The sequence below is a fragment of the Heterodontus francisci genome, chromosome 41 (genome assembly GCF_036365525.1).
Source record: "Heterodontus francisci isolate sHetFra1 chromosome 41, sHetFra1.hap1, whole genome shotgun sequence".
NCBI lineage: Eukaryota > Metazoa > Chordata > Chondrichthyes > Heterodontiformes > Heterodontidae > Heterodontus > Heterodontus francisci.
Window position 1 is genome coordinate 20,680,579 of NC_090411.1, and position 20,687 is coordinate 20,701,265.

A 20,687-nucleotide genomic window follows, 5' to 3' on the forward strand; every position below is an offset into this window, starting at 1 on the left:
GTTTTTATTTCAGGTTTCACACTGTGTTGGGGGTGGGACACCTCTGTCTTTTCACTGACACAGTCAATGGCTGTGAGCAGTACTTGAGGCTTAGGGAGAGTTGAATTCTCCAAGAACAGCTCAATGTCCTTTCCCCCCCCCCCCCCCCCCCAAACACATTGGGGGCTGGGCACAGCAGGGTGGGGAAAATCAAGAACTTGCATTTATAAAGCACCTTTCACAGCCTGAGGCTGTTCTAAGGTGCTTCACAACCACTGAAACACTTCTGAAGTGTCGTCACTGTTGTAATAGAGACAAGGCAAGAGCCAATTTGTACACAGCAAGCTCCCACTAACAACTTGGTAACAGCCAGATAATTTGAGGCTTATTGAAGGGTAAGTATTGGCCAGGACACCAGGGATAACTCCACGCTCTTCTCCGAACAGACCCCAAAGTTCTTTTATATTCACCCGAGAGCAAATCAATTTAATATCTCATCTGAGACAGCACCTCCAGCAGTGCAGCACTCCGTTGCAGTATCAGCTGATGTTTCTGGCATAGGATTTGAACTTATTACCTTCTGACTCAGAGGCAAGAGTGCTACCAACTGAGCCACAACCGACACCAGGATACACTGCAGTCCTATCTTTGACCGCTGCTCCCTTTCGAGTGCAGATGCCCCAGATAGCGCACTGAATATGCAATAAGGCTTGTCAAGTGGGTTGGACAAATCAGCTAGCAGTGTAGAAAAAAAGAACAGACCAAATGATGGCTAAGATAACAGCACATGATTCGCGTGCAGCTTCTGCCAATCATTTATACCAAACTATTTCCAGTGGTGTTACACCCACGGACTGAAAACCCAATGTGGTCATCAGGGGAAGTGGGGTTAGAAATGGACGCAGGGGTTAACTGGAGCTGGGCAAGAAAATGTCTTAAAAGTCATACATTCCGTCCTTCGAGAACACTTCAATTTTTAAATCATTTATGGTTAAAATAGCAAAATAGATGTCACGTTGGAAAGTAGAGCAGGTTGGACGTTTCTTAGGTGCCACAGTGCCACTGTTGGCAGGAAGGTGTAATTGCAACATGACAAGTTTACATAGGTAGTTCCCATCATAAATACAGTCATGGGATGTTAGAACAGAAAAAGCAGACAGCATTGTGACAAAGATAGTCAGGTTGTGCAGAGAGGAAGGGGCTAGAGAGCTAAGATTTTTATAACCATATAGATTGATGTGGAAAGTCAGGGAGCTATTTTCCACATATATGAGGGAGGCAGTTAACTGCATTTCAGGGACAGTTAATCAGCACACGAGGATGAAAGGATTTTTTTTTATTCACGCATGGGATGTGAGCATCGCTGAGAAGGTGGTGGTGAGCTGCCTTCCTAAACTGCTGCTGTCTGTGAAATGTTTGGGAGGGAGTTCCAGGATTTTGACCCAGCCGCAGTGAAAAAATGGCGATAGAGTTCCAAGTCAGGATGATGTGTGGCTTGGAGGGGAACTTGCAGGTGGTGGTGTTCCCATGCATCTGCTGCCCTTGTCCTTCTAGTTGGTAGAGGTCACCGGTTTCGAAGGGGCTGTTGAAGGAGCCTTGGTGCGTTGCTGCAGTGCATCTTGTAGATGGTACACATTGCTGCCACTGTGCGTCGGTGGTGGAGGGAGGGAATGTTGAGGGTGCTGGATGAGGTGCCAATCAAGTGGGCTGCTTTATCCTGGATGGCGTTGAGCTTCTTGAGTGTTGTTGGAGCTGCACCCATCCAGGCAAGTGGAGAGTATTCCATCACACTCCTGACTTGTGTTTGTAGATGGTGGACAGGCTTTGGGGAGTCAGGAGGTGAGTTACTCGCCACAGAATTCCCAGCCTCTGACCTGCTCTTGTAGCCACAGTATTTATGTGGCTACTGCAGTTCAGTTTCTGGTCCATGGTAACCCCTAGGATGTTGATAGTGGGGGATTCAGCGATGGTAATGCCATTGAATGTCAAGGGGAGATGGTTAGATTCTCTCTTGTTGGAGATGGCCATTGCCTGGCACTTGTGTGGCACGAATGTTACTTGCTCATCAGCCCAAGCCTGGATGTTGTCCAGGTCTTACTGCATATGGACATGGGATGCTTCAGTATGTGAGGAATCGAGAATGGTGCTGAACACTGTACAATCATCAGTAAACATCCCCACTTCTGACCTTATGATGGAGGGAAGGTCATTGATGAAGCAACTGAAGATGGTTGGGCCTAGGATACTACCGAGGAACTCCTGCAGTGATGTCCTGGGACCGAGATGATTGGCCTCCAACAACCAGAATGGTCGTCCTTATGACTCCAACCAGTGGAGAAATTTCCCCCAGTTTTTCTAGAGCTCCTTGATGTCATACCCGGTCAAACACTGCCTTTATGTCAAGGGCAGTCACTTTCACCTTGCCTCTGGAATTCAGTTCTTTTGTCCTGGAACCCAAACTGAGCATCGATGAGGTTCCGTCATTTTGCTGATGAAGGAGAGTCGACTGATGGGGGGTGGTAACCGGCCAGACTGGATTTGTCCTCTGTTGATGGGGTTCGATGAAGAGGGTGGGAGGAGGAGGCTCATGTTGGGTATAAACACTGACATGGAGCAGTGGGACTGAATGGCCTGTTTCAGAGCTGTAAATTCAATGTAATTCTATATAACTGATAAATGAACTCATACACAACCTCAATGAACCAGCTTGGGGAAAGCCACATCATTGATAAAGTTCATTTTAATAACTATGAACATTTTCTAATCCCACTGGAGACTGCTTCTTAACTAAAGTGTGTTGACACTGAGAACGTAATCTTCACAGCCTCTTCAGTGTCCCCCTAAAGTGCAATTATGTCTGTTCTCTGGACTGCCAGAGGGGGGTGGGGAGGGTGTGTGGGGGAAATGGGCCCAGAGTCGAGTCTGAAGCAGACAATGATCCTGAGGTCGTTCCTTCATTTGTTTATCTTCCCACGTGAGGGATCACTCCCATGACTCGGAAAATGAAGCCTGCAATCTTCTCGTAGATGAGGAACATCAGGGCAGAGGTGAGCACCGTCTGGAGGAGCTTGGCTTCCAACCCCTTGTACAGGCCCAGGAAACCCTGTCTCCTGTTTGGAATAATGAATTAAAAAAAAAAGACAATTTTATCACAGCAAGATGAAAACAGAAACTTTAAATGCTAGATCTACAAAACCAAACCAAACATGCCAGAGCTTCTAAAAAGAGAAAAATAGGACAATGGTTTCTTCACACTCAATATTAAACCACCCTTTCTCGGTCACACACTGACTCACCAGCTGTTGCATTACACGGTCAGGATGTTAGCTCAACAGGCCAAATTCATCCCAACCCTTCAGTGTCCGAGACAACTTTCTTCCCCCAGTGCCCAAACCACATTCCGAAACCGTGGAATTGTCATCCCGTCCTCCCCTTAATCCACCAACACGCCCGCACTAGGCCACTCCACCTGGTTTAAAAGGCATCACAAGTACGATAAATATTATAAATTCGTAATTCCAAAGTTTGCACATGATGTAAAACTTGGCAGCAGAGTAAACAGTGAGGAGGGTAGTCGCCCACTTTAGGAGGCTGGTGAAATGGGCAGACACGATGGGCTGAATGGCCTCCTTCTGTGCCGTAACTTTTCTTTGGTTCTAGGGATGAAATTTAACGCAGAGACATGTAAAGGGATTCATTTTGGTCGCAAGAATGAGGAGAGGCAATATAAACGGAATGGTGTAATTTTAAAGGGGATGCAGGAAGAGAGAGACAAATCCTTGAACTTGGCAGGGCTAGTTGAGAAGGCAGACCAGATCACTGACTTTGTAAGGAGAGGTATAGAGTACAAAAGCAAGGAGGTTATGCTAAACCTTTATAAAACACTGGTTAGACCTCAGCTGGAGTTTTGTGTTCAGTTCCGGACCGCACTTTAGGAAGAACGTCAAGGCCTTGGAGAGGGTGCAGAGGAGATTTACTGGAATGGTAAAAACAAAATACTGCAGACACTGGAAATTTGAAATAAAAATAGAAAATGCTGGAAAGGCTCAGTCGGTCGGGCAGCATCTGTGGAGAGACACAGAGTTAACATTTCAGAATTGTTCTGATGAAAGGCCATCGCCCTGAAACATCAACTCTGTTTCTCACTCCACAGATGCTGACTGATCTGCTGAGTGTTTCCAGCATTTTCTGTTTTTATTTACTAGAATGGTATCAGGAATGAGGGACTTCAGTATGTGGAGAGACTGGGATTGTTCTTCGTAGAGCACAGAAGGTTAAGAAGAGATTTATAATTGAAGGATTTCGATGGAGTAAATAATGAGAAATCATTTCCAATGGCAGGAGGACAAATAGACAAGATAAGTGGCAAAACTGGCTTTTTTATTTACATTGTCATGTTAGGCCCCCACCTGCCAAGAATGAGGTACATCAATCTTGTCACGAACATTGATTTTTAACTGTTGTTGGAGTGAGTAAATGACTTGTCAAACGGATCAGCCGTGGCTGAAAAAAACATTTACATACTAACAGACATCGAAGGCGAGGAAGCGCTTTCCAGGACCTGCTAAGGAGGATACAATCCACAAGGGCCAGGACTGGTTAGACCAGCTGGTCATATGACTAACTGGCTGTTCCAGGGTTTTCTTTTGAACTGACCACAGAGAGTTTGAACGCAGAAAGTCTGTTTGCTCCTGAACTGAGAAGATCTCTCTCCGGTCTGCTCCCATCTCTTTCTCACAAGCCTCTGAATCCACTGAAGACACATGAACCCCAAGAGAGAAAAGTCTCTTACAGCGAACAAGGTTTAAGAAGAATACTGGGCCCCAATGAAAAGCAAGATCTACCTACAATCAAGGGCTCTACAGCGAGCTCAAAGAACCGTAACAACAACTCTTCAGATATTGCCTCAAACATTTCCACTTTATCTTTCTTCTGCTCTTTTCTGTCTCTATTTGCATGTATCGCGTATGCATGCCAGTGTGGGGCTCGTCGTGTACTCGTAGGTGTTAACCAAATTAGAGTTTAAGTTTAAATGTAATAAATTTCACTTCTCTTCTTTAAACCTAAGAAAGCTTGTTTGTGCTGGTTTGTGCCTTATAATTGGAAAGCGGTGAACAAGGATTCACCAAGGGGGAACTAAAAACAGTGCGTGTTTAAAATGAAACCCTGTTATGGTAAGACCAGGTAAAGGCTGAGAAGGAACCCTAGAACCCTTTCTCACCGGGTAGTAACAACATATAGAGTTATTACGATCTAGAATGTGCTGCCTGAAAGGACGATGGAAGCAGATTCAATAACAACTTTCAAAAGGGAAATTGGATAAATATTGAAAAAATTTGCAGGGCTATGGGGAAAGAGCAGGGCAGTGGGACTAATTGACTAGCTCTTTCAAGGAGCCAGCACAGGCTCGATGGGCTAAATGGCCTCCTTCAGTGCGGTATCATTCTGATGTTAATGAACACTTTGCAGACTCGCCACATACCTAGCTCACTCTCCCTTTATCATCTCCTTCCCTCCCTCCCTCCCCTGGCAAACCTCTCACAGCCGCTGGCTTTTTGAACTTCGTTCATGGGATGTGAGCATCGTTGGCTAGACCAGAATTTATTTCCTATCCCTAACTGCCCTTGGACTGAGTGGCTTGCTACACCATTTCAGAGGGCAGTTAAGAGTCAACCACATTGCTGTGGGTCTGGAGTCACATGTAGGCCAGACCAGGTAAGGACAGCAGATTTCCTTCCCTGAAGGACATGACTGAAGTAGATGAGTTTTTACAACAATCGTCAATGGTTTCATGGTCACCATTAGACTAGCTTTTTAATTCCAGATTTATTAATTGAATTCAAATTTCACCATCTGCCGTGGTGGGGTTCGAACCCATGTCCCCAGAGACCTACAAGTGTGCTAGTCCCATAGCCATCCGCACCTCCTTCAGGGCCCTGCACGGGGAGGCATCACAGCCCAATGTAATCCTGCTCCCTTTCCTCCGTGCTCCAGTGCTCCCCTCCCTAACATCAGTTACACTAGAGATCGGAGAACTCTGTGTAGAGTGGGAATTAAACCTGGTCCCCGCCTTCACTTCGTCAGTTCAGTCAGAGGAACAGGAGGAGGCCCTTCAGCCCCACGAGCCTGTTCTGCCATTCAACGAGATCACGGCTAATCTGTGACCTAACTGCCGCCTTTGGTTAACAAAAATCCATCTCAGATTTAAAATGAACAATTGATCTCGCATCGACTGCCATTTGTGGAAGACAGTTCCAAACCTATATCACCCTTTTCTTAAGTTCACTCCTTAAAGGGCTGGCTCTAACTTTTAAAACTGTGCCCCCTAGTCCTAGACTCCCCCAACCAGCGGAAATAGTTTCTCTCCATCCCCTTAATATCTTGGAAACTTCTATGAAATCACACTTGAACCATCCAAATTGCAGGGAATACAACTCTAGTTTGTGTAATCACCCCTCGTAATTTAACCCTTGGAGTCCAGGTATCATTCTAATCGATCTACACTGCACTCCCTTCAAGATCAATATATCCTTCCTAAGGTGTGCTGTAACACAGCTCACAGTAACCCCAGCTGTGGTCTAACCAGGACTTTGTACAGATGAAGTATGACTTCTCCTCCTTGTATTCTAGTCCTCCAGATTATTTTCTGTACCTGTTCATGGCATTTCAATGATATACGTCACTCAGTGACCCACATTATAAAAGACAACAGCCTGTTCAGGAAGGCCGCAACTCACTTCACTCTCTGACGCAAGAGGTAGATGACACTTCGGAGACTTCCCAGAATCCTGTTCTCCGAGCCCTTCCTCTGCTGGCCAAACTGGGGAAAGAGGACAAACCGGATTTACCAGTGTGTTAGAGCAAGGCCTCTCCCATCTCCCCACTGCTGCTGGGGTAGGGCCATCGCCCTCTGACGCCTCATTACTGTCGTCGCTTTTCAGCGATAATCCTCGACGGCAAGCGGAGGACTATTGAACTGTAGGGGGCATCACAACCAAGCCAAATCCTGTCCTCGCCCGACACCTACCGGAGGAGATCTGTATCATTGGGTCAGCAGCACCTTACCCTGGCCGTTTTTACAACCTCCCCTGCTGCACCCGGAACCTTCACTGGTGTAACGCAGGGAAACATGGCAGCCAATTATGAGAACAGCAAGATCCCATAAAGAGATGGCTGAAGGATAAATATTGGCCAGGAAACCAGTGACAAAACACATTGATGAAGGAAGAGCAGTGGATGTGGTGTATATGGATTTTAGCAAGGCGTTTGATAAGGTTCCCCATGGTAGGCTCATTCAGAAAGTAAGGAGGCATGGGATACAGGGAAAGTTGGCTGTCTGGATACAGAATTGGCTGGCCCATAGAAGACAGAGGGTGGTAGTAGCTGGAAAGTATTCAGCATGGAGCTCGGTGACCAGTGGTGTTCCACAAGGATCTGTTCTGGGACCTCTGCTCTTTGTGATTTTTATAAATGACTTGGATGAGGAAGTGGAAGGCTGGGTTAGCAAGTTTGCCGATGACACGAAGGTTGCTGGAGTTGTGGATAGTGTGGAAGGCTGTTGTAGGTTGCAACGGGACATTGACAGGATGCAGAGCTGGGCTGAGAAGTGGCAGATGGAGTTCAACCTGGAAAAGTGTGAAGTGATTCATTTTGGAAGGTCGAATTTGAATGCAGAATACAGGCTTAAAGACAGGATTCTTGGTAGTGTGGAGGAACAGAGGGATCTTGGGGTCCACGTCCATAGATCCCTCAAAGTTGCCACCCAAGTTGATAGGGTTGTTAAGAAGGCGTATGGTGTGTTGGCTTTCATTAACAGGGGGATTGAGTTTAAGAGCCACGAGGTTATGCTGCAGCTCTATAAGGCCCTGGTTCGACCACACTTGGAATATTGTGTTCAGTTCTGGTCGCCTCATTATAGGAAGGATGTGGAAGCTTTAGAGAGGGTGCAGAGGAGATTTACCAGGATGCTGCCTGGACTGGAGGGCATGTCTTATGAAGAAAGGTTGAGGGAGCTAGGGCTTTTCTCATTGGAGCGAAGAAGGATGAGAGGTGACTTGATAGAGGGGTACAAGATGATGAGAGGCATAGATAGAGTTGATAGCCAGAGACGTTTTCCCAGGGTGGAAAGGGCTATCACCTGGGAGCATAATTTTAAGGTGATTGGAGGAAGGTTTCGGGGAGATGTCAGAGGTAGGTTCTTTACACAGAGAGTGGTGGGTGCGTGGAATGCACTGCCAGCGGTGGTAGTAGAAGCAGATACATTAGGGACATTTAAGCGACTCTTGGATAGGTACATGGATGATAGTAGAATGAAGGGTAGGTAGGTAGTTTGATCTTAGAGTAGGTTAAAGATTTGGCACAACATAGTGGGCCAAAGGGCCTGTACTGTTCTATGTTCTATGTAACTCCCCTAATCGTTTTTCCGAGTAGAGCCATGGAATCTTTTATGTCTAGCCGAGAGGGCAGATGGGGCCTCGGTTTAGTGTCTCATCTGACAGACGGCAGTGTAGCACTCCCTCAGGACCGGACTGGGGGGTTTAGGCCTTGATTTTGTGCTCAGGTCTCTGGAGTGGGACCTGAAGCCATAACTTTGACTCAGAGGTAAGAGTGCACCTACATTGAGGGCTTTTCTCGGGCTCTGTAGCCATTACTGGCCAATCCCTTGTACCTGGGTTATGGAGGCCTAGAAACCATGGAATGCTCGGGTTTGACTTTGGGAGCAGGCCAGCTTTGACTCTCAGCAAGGAGCAGATCATGTGACCGGGATTCTTGCGGTAGTGGCGTTACATCATGTGGTTGAGATGTGCGCCATTAGCAGTTGATGCTTCTGGAACGTTCTCAGAATTTGAGTTTCAACAGCATCAGGGAAACTATTGGGTCAAGGAAATCAGGCATTGACAATTGGGGAACGTTCTCCAACTTACCCGCAGTAAGGACTGTACCGTCTGTAGGGGGTAGGTTACTGTGGTGGCGACTGCCTTGGCGATGGCTCCGATAATGAAGACCTCAACTGAGCGAAGCTGGTAAAACAGACGGGAGGAGAAACATCCTGAAATACGGTCACCCCTGTATCGCAAACCGGGCCTAAGCCCATCCGCAGGCCTCACACCCTGACTCTGGGCCCAAACCCAATGCCAGACCCAGGCCTCAGACCGAGGCACTGGGCCCAGCCCCCACACCATCATCCTGACCCAACTCGAACCCTCAAAACTCTGCTCCATGCCCAACCCCATCCCCAGGACTCTCTCAGTTCAACCCAACCCCAGGGTTTTCCCGGGGCCTAGCACAAACGCGGTGTTCCAGCTCCAGCCTCTGGACCGAGCCCCTTTGAACCATTCTATTTTGGCCTGTTTACGTCCACAATACGAACTAGGCCCAAATCCGGGACAATGACCCCAATGTTTCTTCATCAGTTTTGACAATTTTCTTCTGGAATCCCTACAAATACCACCGCTCGCTGGGGTGCAGTTCCACAGGCACTGGGTGCCTCCCCCAAGGAGTTGTGGTCGAGTGGCCATTTCTCACGGGTGATCGAGTGCATTAAACTGCAGGGGGCATCAGAGCAGAGTCCAATCCCAATCTCTCCGATTCCACTCTGGATATTAATCAGGAGCAGAATCCCCCATTCCTTGGGGGCGGTGAGCCCAATCGGAGCAGAATTAATCACTCAACACAGGAAGTGAACTCTATCCAAGAACTCGCTGGACTCAGTGCCTCCATGACCTGAATCCGCCCCCATCTAATTCTCCTCCTGCCCTGACCAGTGCTGGACATATAGGCCCTGGAGCCCTTACCTCAGTCCGTCCCCTCATCAGCTGTCGTTTTAACCCCTCGTAGAACATGAACTGAATGGCTGGATTGAAGACCAGGAGCAACGAAGGGAAGGTGCTGCTCCACAGAGCGAGAACACCCTCTTTCCTCACTATCTGAGTGATGGCATCTGGAACAGAGCGAAGGGGAACCGCTTTAGAGACAAAGGAGCTGGAGACAGCAATTGACAGCACTGGACGCGCAGTAACATCCGAAAGAGAAAGGGGGCGTTCAGCTGGGATCATCCAGCAGCACAGGCCCAGCCAAGACGTCACCCAGCATTGGAGGTTGACCAAGAAACTGAACGCACCAGCCACAGAGAAATAAGCTACAAGCAGAAAACGCTGGAAACGCTGGAAACACTCAGCGGGTTAGGCAGCGTCTGGGGAGAGTAAATGCATCAGGCCGATGAGCTTGCATCAGAACTGGGAAAAATTAGAAAGTACAGAGGCAGGGAGAGGGGGAGAAAGTAACAAAAGGGAAGGTCTGCAAAAGGTGGAAGGCAGGAGAATTTAAATGACAAAAGGGATGATGGTGCAAGTCAAAAGGAGATAGCAATGGGAGACGAAACAAAAGATGGGTTAAGAGGTATGTGATCACAGTATAAATGGTCACATCGCAGAGGGGGAGGGAGGCATGGGAAACCTAGCAAAGCAGAGCGGGCTTCAGAAGCCTTAGATTGTGGAGGAAGGTGGTAAGTATTCCCCAGGAGCACACCACACCTCGCCCCACGTTCCGAGAGGGGAACCCCACCCCAAGCACCAGCCCAAGACCTCCTCCGCTCGCAGTCAGTCTGCGGCAGCCCGTCCTCTATCACCAGCTCTCTCAGACAAAATGGGAATGCTGCTCAAGAGTCTGCTAGAAAAGAAAAAAAAAAATGACTTGCATTTATATAGCGCCTTTCTTGACCTTATAATGGCCCAAAGCGCTTGACAGCCAATGAAGCACTTTTGAAGTGTAGCCACTGTTGTAATGTAGGAAACACAGCAGCCAATTTGCGCACAGCAAGATCCCACAAACAGCGAAGAGATATCGATCAGATCATTTGTTTTTGTGATGTTGATTGAGGGATAAATATAGACCAAGACACTGGGCAGAACTCCCCCGCTCTTCTTCAAAAAAAGCGCCATGGGATCGTTTCCGTCCACCCAAGAGGGCAGATGGCAGCTTCAGTTTAACATCTCATCAGAAAGATGGCACCTCCAACAGTGCAGCACTCCCTCGGTACTGCACTGGGAATGCCAGCCTGGATTAAGAGCTCACGTTTCTGGAGTGGGTCTTGACATGGAAAGGCGAACATTGGTTAAAAGGACTGACATTTAGAGAGTTCCCCGGACAGATGATTGGATTGCTCGAGAGAGCCAGCATGTGCTAGATGGGCCGAATGACCTCCTTCAGTGCCATAATGACTCTATAATAGGGACGTGACGCTCTGAGTCAGTTTGAGATCCGTTTGATGTTGCTACAGAGCAATTAACACCAAAGACAGGATAATGAAGCTGAATATTCTAACCAACTGGACCAGGGACTGATCACTCCCAGGCTGCTCACAGGCGCCCGCTAGTGGGCAGGTACGGAGCTGCAGGGGCCCAGGAGTCAACGCCCCAGCACCTGACCATTCAAGGCAAAGGGAATGACTCTACTGAACGAAAATGGAGAGATTGCTAAATTTACAAAGAGAAACGAACAGACAGGCCCCTGTAAGGAAATCTTGTTAAAAGTAAATATTTTGAAATCATGAATGAGTGCTTACCCAGAATGCCCTTGTAGTCGGTTTGTTGAATGTCGTCATTGCCCAGTATCGCCCCCTGCAGTTTGAGTCTGGTGTTCACCACCCACAGTGGAGTCGTCACAAGTACATTGACGACACCTACAACACAAGGCAAAGTCCATTAAACAGCTTCAGTGAGCACTGGTAACTCACTGAGGCAATGGGCCTACAACAGGTCTCAGAAAATAAATCAGGGGGTCCCCTGTAAACATTGACACACTCCCGGGGACCCCCTGTAAACACCAACGCACTCCCGGGGACCCCCTGTAAACACCAACGCACTCCCGGGGACCTCCTGTAAACACCAACGCACTCCCGGGGACCCCCTGCAAGCACTCCTGGGGATCATCCAGAATGCATCCCCCACGCTAACCCCGCAACAAACAGTGCCTTCATAATGTGAAAGTTGTTTCATGAATTTGCTACTGAGCGCATAGAAATAAATAGAATAAAAAATAAAGAAACCAGACAACTTTCCACAATTCCCTCCCGGACTTGCGGATGCTGATTTGAAAATCTAGGGAATGGATCAAATGGGTAAAAAAAAAACAAGAGGAAAGAGGGGACGATGTCAGCACTGCATACGAGATGGTCCCTGCCTCGCTCCCGGTCATTTCCCCCCTTCTCTCGCGACAGAGCTGCCTCACATGGGGGGCTCCACATCAGGTTAAGCGGCCGTCAGTGCTGAGCAGTCCCTGAGCTTACTCCCCTGTCACAGGGGTTCAATGCGGTGAGGGGAGGCCTGACGTGAGCGGCCTCCTCTGGCACTGCCGCAGCGTCCTCTCATATCTTATAAAAGAGAAAAGAAACAAAATACTGCAGATGCTGCAAATCTGACACACCGACCGAAAATGCCAGAAACACTCGGCAGGTCCACAACATCTGTGCAGCGAGGAGCAAGTTAACCGGGGTTAAATTAGGAGGGGAGTTTGCTTGTATTCCTGCAAACATAGAGGATTAAAGAGTCATCTAATTGGGATGTTTAAGACGATTAAAGGATTAGTTTCTCTCCAGCTTATTTTCACTGGTGGGAGTGTGCAGAACGAGGGGGGCAAACCTTAAAATTGGAGCCAGGCTGTTCAGGGGCAACATCAGGAAGCACTCTATCACACAACGGGGAGTGGAAATCTAGAACTCTCCCCCAAAAAGCTCTCGAGACTGAGGGTCAATCGTAAATTTCAAAACTGAATTTGATAGATTTTTGTCCCGTAAGGGCACTGAGGGGCTACCGACCGAGGCAGTTAGATGAAGCTCAGATACAGGTCAGTTAGGATCTAATTTAATGGCGGAACCGGCTCGAGGGGCTGAATGGCCTCCTCCTGTCCCTGTGATTCCCTCGGAGAGGATGCAGAGAAGATTTACTAGAATGGTACCAGGGATGAGGGGCTCCGGTTGTGCGGAGAATCTGGGATTGTTCTCCTCCGAGCAGAGAGGGCGAAGGGGAGATCTTCTAGACGTGTTCAAAATTATGAGGGGTTTAGGGAGAAGCGGTTTCCACTGGCGGGAGGTTCGGGAAGCAGAGGACAGAGATTTGAGATATTTGGGCAACAGAAGAGCCAATGGGGAGACGGGGGGAGATTTTCTTCCTCTGGTTTGTGGAACGGGGAAAGCTGTTGGGACTGCGTGCAGGCAGCAAATGTGAGCAACTCCTTACCAGAGATAAAGCCCATCACGAGGTCCTTGCTGTTGGTGGAGGGTTGACCTTTGACCCAGAAGTTCTTTAACGTGTTGAAAGTGTAGAAATAGACAAAGTTTGAGCAGCAGAGGCTGGAGATGACGGAAAACCAGCTTCGATACACCGCCGATCTAGAACAGGAGAGGAGGTCCAGGTCACATCCACAACACTATTATTTACATGGCCAACTTAGGCCATGAAAGAGGAAAGCAGCAGCTCCCCCACCGCCTACACCCCCCCCCCCCCCCCCACACCCCGACACATCCCCAGCTTTTCTCCCCTTCTCTCATGCTGGGCTATTCAACTGTGGCATACATCACAGCAGAGTCCAGCTCTACCTTCCTCTAACGCCAGCCGTGGCTCAGGTCCCTGAGTCAGAAGGTCGGGGGTGGTGGGGGGTTCAAGTCCCACTCCAAAGACCCGAGCACAAAATCTAGGCTGACACTCCCCAGTGCGGCACCGAGGGAGTGCCGCACTGCCGGAGGTGCCGTCTTTCGGACGAGACACTGAACTGAGACTCCGTCTGCCCTCTCGGGTGGATGCAAAAAGATTCCATGGCACCATTCAAACAGCAGGGTAGTTATCCTTGGGGTCCTGGCCAATATTGACCCCTTCACCAAGATCACTAAATAGATTATCTTGGTCGTTATCACATTGCTTTTTTGTGGGATCTTGCTGTGTGCAAATTGGCTGCTGCATTTCCTACATAACTACATTTCAAAGGTACGTCATTGGCTGTAAAAAGCTTTGGGATGTCCCGGAAATTATGAAAGGCGCTATATAAACACAAATCTTTCAGTCTTTGACCCAGGCTAGCACACCTCCCAGCATAGAAACCCTCGCCGATTCAGAGAGAAATTGCAAAGCCCCACAGGAGGTGTCAGCTAATGCTCCATAAACCACGGGACCTTCCTGGTCGGTGTGATTCAGTGACGGACTCACAGGCACTGCATTTACCAACCCAACCATCGGGGGAGCTGCTGAGCTCTCAGTTGGTTCGTGGCTCTTCAATCTTGAGGAGAAAGGAAGCCACTTTATTATGCAAATACATGCAAATCATATCCCTGATTGTACTCACAGTCCCTCCTCTTTGATGATCTTTGCCAGGATGATAGGGGTCGACCTCGACTTTATCTTCTCATCCACTGAAATAAGAGAAAGAGCGCATCAGCTGTGGAAAACTCTCTCGGTAAATCCTCTTCCTCAACCCGCCTGCCCTCAGCAGGGGGAGGGGAAGGGGAATGGGGGTGGGCAGAGTGGGTGCTAGCCCCCACCCCCACCTCTCTCAGCTGGCCATTTGAAGAACTTAAACAGGCCATTCGGCCCATCTGATCCATGCTGGTCTTTATACTTCACATGAGCCTCCTCCCATCCCTCTTCATCTCACCCTATCAGCATCTCCTTCGATTCCTTTCTCCCTCATGTATTTATCCAACTTCCCCTTAAATGTATCTACGCCATTCACCTCAACCACTCCGTGTGGTAGCGAGTTCCACATTCTAACCGCTTCTGAATTCCCTACTGGATTTATTAGTGACTATCATATTTATGGCCCTTAGTTTTGCTCTTTGCCCACAAGTGGAGATATTGCCTTTCTGTTGACCCTTTCATAATTTTAAGATCTCCAACAGGTCACCTCTAATCTCTTTTCTCGCGAAAAGAGCCCCAGCCTATTTGTTCGTTTCGATAGTTGTTATCTCTCGGTTCTGGTGTCATTCGTGTAAATCCTTTTCTGCACCTTCGCCAGTGCCTTTATACATGTTAATAATATGAAGACCAGAACTGTGCGCAGTACTCCCAGTGTGGTCCGACCAAGATGTAATTCAAGTTTCACATAATTTTTCTACTTTTCATTTCTATTCCTCATGGGTGAACCTGGAAAGTGAGACTGCTCGACCAGGTAGGGCATCGCAGTCGATCCTGACGGCTCTCTTCACCCAATGTGGAATCACCTCCGCTCTCCACTAGAGTTGGGCGAATGGGAATCAGCAGGAATTCCGGCCGATCCTTCCTCTGTCTAGTCCAAGGAGGGAAACGGAGGCCAGTTCCTATTTTAACTGCAGTGCCCAGGCTGAAGGCACACGACTTGGCACGGGCTAGGGATCAAAGTTGGGGCCCTTTGCTGCTCAGCGGACCTCAGTATCGCTAAGTCCCACAAGGAGACGGGTGAGGGAGATGGGGGGGGGGGGGTGGAGTGCGAGGGTCGGGGAAGCCATTTACAGTGCCAGTCCTGAACAGAATCTTACCTTGAAGTCTCAAGCGGGCAGTGTCCAGTGGGTAGAGTATGGTCATCGCTGTCACACTTCCCTAAAGCAAAAAAGAGAGCAGTAACTCTGTAAACTTGAGGTCACCAAACCTCTGTTGCCTGTGTCTTAATTTGCACCAAGTCCCGTTCCCCTATCACCCCTGTGCTCGCTGACCTACATTAACACACACCAAGTCTCATTCCCCTATCAGCCCCGTGCTCGCTGACCTACATTAACACACACCAAGTCCCGTTCCCCTATCACCCGTGTGCTCGCTGACCTACATTAACACACACCAAGTCTCATTCCCCTATCAGCCCCGTGCTCGCTGACCTACATTAACACACACCAAGTCCCGTTCCCCTATCACCCGTGTGCTCGCTGACCTACATTGGCTCCTGGTCAAGCAATGTCTTGATTTTAAAATTCTCAACCTTGTTTTCAAATCCCTCCACGGCCTCGCTCCTCCCTGTCTCTAATCTCCTCCCACCCTACAACTCTCAGAGATGTCCACGCTCCTCCAGTTCTGGCCTCTTGTGCATCCCGGATTGTAATTACTCCATCATTAATGGCCGTGCCATCAGTTGTCTAGGCCCCAAGCTCTGGAATACCCTCCCTACACCTCTCAACCTCCCTTTCCTCCTTTCAAACACTCCCTAAAACTTACCTCTTGGACCAAACTTTTGGTCATCTGACCTTTGTGGCTCAGTGTCATATTTTGCTTTATAATGCTCCTGTAAAGCACCTCGGGACTTTTTATTACATTAAAGGCGCTATATACAAGTTATTGTTGTGGTAACTGGGAGTGAAGGTTCTTTTGTGTGTGTGTGTGTGTGGAGGTGCATACTCAAGTGCCAAAACACTCAGATCCTGTAGGAGGGGGGCAAATACTTAGAGGCTGACTTTGGGACGGGAGGGACAAACATGAAGCAACTAGTCCCCATGTTCACTGCAATGTACCCTGTTCTGCTTACACAAATAACTCAGTCCCACACTAGTGCCTGTATGGATTATGCTGTTGCCGTGTGGAGAATAAAACAGTCCATTTACGTTAGGAACACCGATTTGATTTTAGTTCAAGTCCCACTCCAGGCTGACACTCCCGGTGCAGTACTGAGGGAGTGCTGCAGCGTCAGAGGTGTCATCTTTCAGGCGGGATGTTAACGCGAGACCCCTGCCCGCCCTCTCAGGTTTTGTTTTAAAAAGATCCCACGGCATTATTTTGGAGAGGAACAGGGGCGTTCTCCCCAGCATCCTGGCCAATATTCATCTCCTAGCCAATAGCTAAAAGCATTGCTGTTTGTGGGAGCTTGATGTGCACAAATTGGCTTCCATGTTTCCTAAGTTACAACATTGGATGGAAAGCTTTGCGACATCCTGAGGTTATGAAAGATGATATACAAATACAAGTCTATCATTACCGGAAAGAGAGGGAACTATAAGACAGATGTAGCTTCTTGTCACAGGATCACAAGGTAATTACAGGTAAGGAAGGCCATTTGGCCAATCTGATTTCATCCATCCAGAATGACCTTAAAGACCCCCCCCTCCCCCACTCCCCCCTCACTGCAGCATCGAATTCTTTCTCAAATGATTCCCAGGTTTTCCCTTCTATGACTAAGTGTCAACTTGGCTCTGTGGTAACACTCATCTCTGAGCCAAACCCCCACTCCAGGTCTTCAGCATTTAATCTAGGCTGACAGGTCTGTGCAGTACTGAGGGAGAGCTGCACTGTCGTGTTGTACAAGATGTTAAACAGGGTTAAATCCTGTTGAGGGGGATGTTAATAGACCTTGTGATGTTCTCCCATATTTACTCTTCCATTAACATCACAAAGAATAGATTAACTGCCGTCCTGTTTGGGGAACCTTGCTGGATGGAACATGAACGCCTCACTAGCCCACAATGGTGACACAGTTCACTGTTTTAACGTAGAGAAACTTGACAGGGACCCCAAACCCATGAAAGTTGCTATAGTAATGAAAGGCATTTGCTCTTCTGAGAACGCACACCATGTTTTGATCATTCTTTGTGTGGAGCCTTTCTTAAATATTTATGTTTTACTAATATAAACTTGCATTCATTGTACTATGCTATTTAATTTAACGTAATATTCTGGATTTATCTTTTCTATAACTACCGCTATATGATGATGCCTCAGATGTTTTCTTTTAGGCTGAAAGACCCAGGTATCGTCACTTTTTCCTTACAACGCAGACCCTGGACACTTGCAATTGGCCATTTGGTTCTTTCCCTGTACTGCTCCCAATCCTTGAATGTCCCCTTGTTTCCTGGCAACCAAAAACTCTGGTGAGTCAATTGTGGCCATTCTGTGTGTGTGATGAGTTTGATAGATTTTTGTTAGGCAAGGGTATTAAGGATTAAATTTAAAAAGACTTGCATTTATATAGCGCCTTTCACGACCTCAGCATGTCCCAAAGCACTTCACAGCCATAAAGTACTTTTTAAATGTACACTATTGTAATGCAGAAAACACAGCAGCCATTTTGTGCACAGAAAGCTCCCACAAACAGCAATGCGACAATGACCAGATCATCTGTTTTTATGATGTTGATTGAGGGATAAAAATACAGAGGCAACCCCCTCTGCTTGCCTTTGAAACGGTGCCATGGGATCTTTACTTCCACCTGAGAGAGCAGGTGAAATAGCGTGTCCAAAATACAGCACCTCCAACAGTGCAGCCCTCCCTCTGTACTGCACTGGAGTGTCAGCCTGGATGATGTGCTCATGTCCTGGAGTGGGACTTGAACCTTTTGACTCGGAGGCGAGAGCTCCACTCACTGAGTCATTGGAACCAAGACAGGGAGATGGAATTAATATACAGATCAGCCATGATCTAATGGAGTGGCAGAACAGGTTCAAGGGGCTGAATGGCCTCCTTCTGTTCCTGTGGAGTCCAGTTGAGCCTAATCCTGTCTAATCTGTTTCGCCTCTCCTTGACTCTGGGGATGGGAGGGGAGGTCCTGAGGCTAATTCAGCAATAACACTGGGATAAACCAACTCAGAATGCAGGAAAATCTGCTTCCCTGCATCTTAAGTGGATGTTAAATTATTAAAACTTTTCCTTTTCCCCAAAACAGAAGATATTTCCCCCCTCTCTTACTTTCAGAAAAATATTACTCCAACCACTAGGAGCATAACAGAACTGGCAGCCTGGAGACCTGAAGTAAAACAGTGCAGGTTAATAGGGGCACTGATTGTTTCCTTCACTAGGTACCCAGCAGACTTACCGCAGCCCCGGCCACAGCATGCACCAGGCTCTCGTAAGAAAAGACATGGCCCACCGATAGCCCCGGGTTCCCCTTCATTTTCCCCCCAAACATCAAGTGCCCTGGCTGAGCAGGGATTCAGATTGCAGCCGCTCCACCCGGAAAATAGCAAAAGAAATGTCACCGCAAGCCCGGCTGGCAAATGGATACTATTAGTTTCAGCGCCTCCTGATTGGCTGTAGTCTCAGATTGCAACATGCACCGTCGCTTCTGATTCGATGGGCACAAAGACCCGCCTCTGACAGGAGGTGATTGGTCGAGTTTTGCTTCCGGAGCCTGTGATTGGTTGGATCTGTGTCAATCAGTGCTGAGGGGTGAAAAGTGAGATTTATTTTGGAATAAAAACAGCAAATGCTGGAAATAGTCAGCAAGTCTGCAGCATCTGTGGAGAGAGAAACAGAGTCAATGTTTCAGGGCAGCTGGTGAATGGGTCCTGAGGGCCCCCCAACGCCAGGGTCCTGAGCATCACCAACACAAGGACCCTGGGCAATTGTAAATGGTGAGGGGTTGAAATTCTGGCTGATTAACCCCTTCATTTCCCTTCCCAGCAATCGTGGCCAAGACAATATCAGCACAGACCAGGAGTTGAACCTGGGTTGAATGGTTCAGAAATAAACAGCAGGACAGTTAACATCCATAAAGAGAAAGGGTAGGCGAATGTTTAGGATATCAACCCCTGCTCAGAACTGCAAGATAAAAAGGCTGAACAGAGGGGAGGAGAGAGCCACGGGCAGAAATGTCAGGAATGTGGTTTCCTTCTTATAGAGAGGGGTGAGTGGATTGAATTGCCAGCAGTTTTATATATATAAAACTGCAAAGAGATGGCAAGTGGTGGATGATGTCCAGGGCAATGGGAAAAATCAGGGAAAGTGTGACTAATTGGACAGCTCGTTCAAAGGGCCAGCACAGGTACGATGGGTCGAATGGCCTCCTGTTGCACCCTATCAATCTATGATTCTAAGATCAGGCAATGAAAGAAAATAAAAAGACCCTAAAAGATGCACAGAAAAAAAGAGGAAAATTCAAACAGAAAATGGCATTTACACATTTAGATCATGGCTGATCAGTTTTTTAACTTCATCTACCCGAATATACCACTGTGCTCTAACAAGAGTGTGCATTCAAAATAGTCCCCCCCCCCCCAGAGGCATCCCCAGCACTACCTGATTACACATACGTGTGGATGCTTGTTAAGGTCTGAAGTCATTGAAGTCAACACTTAGACGTTGCCCAGAGAAAAGTGAGATACACGATTGTACTTAACACGTGTGTGGTTAAGTGTAACATTCTCATCAGAAACAGGTGACTTTGAATCTATAGTTCTTAAAGCTCTCCATCACCAGGGTTTCCTCATTTCATGTCTGGTTCTGTTGTGGACTAACTGATAGAGATTCATTGCCAAGGCTAATCAACAACTCCATTATTTGTTGTAACATCCCACTCCCCGGATGGTAAAAGGTGAATTTGATGGACCTGGGTCTTTTTCCGTCCAGAATTCCTTCATTCCGAAGCTTGAGTTTTATTGTAAGTATGTAAGAACAAAGGTGGAGATCAGAATGGGATAAGGAGGGTGGGTTAAGGTGGTACTAGGACGTCAGGACTACATTTGCTGACAGAGGGTGTTTGTTAAACCAGTCATCCAATCTGTATATGGTTTCCCCAGCCTGGTTCTTAACTGTATTATCCACCTGATATCAGTTATATACATCTCTTATTATTCTTCTCTATCTCTTTTGTCATCCAGGGAGTTCTGGATTTGTTTGCCCTAACTTTCACCCTCATTAGAATGTACCTAGACTGGACCTGAACTATCTTGCCGTTTATTTTTATTTCCAAAATATACTTTATTCATAAAAATCTGTAAAAAATACATTACCGAACAGTTTCAAACAGCACTAAGTCAAAAAATACAAACA

The 20,687-nt window shown here is 47.6% G+C and overlaps 1 protein-coding gene across 1 annotated transcript; it reads right to left on the minus strand.

Moving 5' to 3' along the window:
* Window positions 1-2,701: 2,701 nt before the first annotated feature.
* slc25a17 (solute carrier family 25 member 17) lies at window positions 2,702-18,909 on the minus strand. The gene is made up of 9 exons (XM_068019462.1): window positions 18,733-18,909; window positions 15,482-15,542; window positions 14,314-14,380; window positions 13,215-13,366; window positions 11,543-11,659; window positions 9,774-9,919; window positions 8,904-8,999; window positions 6,717-6,799; window positions 2,702-3,089 (listed from the first exon to the last, which is right to left on the minus strand). The coding sequence occupies exons 1-9, from the start codon at window positions 18,823-18,825 to the stop codon at window positions 2,942-2,944; spliced, it is 963 nt and encodes a 320-aa protein (XP_067875563.1). The 5' UTR covers window positions 18,826-18,909; the 3' UTR covers window positions 2,702-2,941.
* Window positions 18,910-20,687: the final 1,778 nt, after the last annotated feature.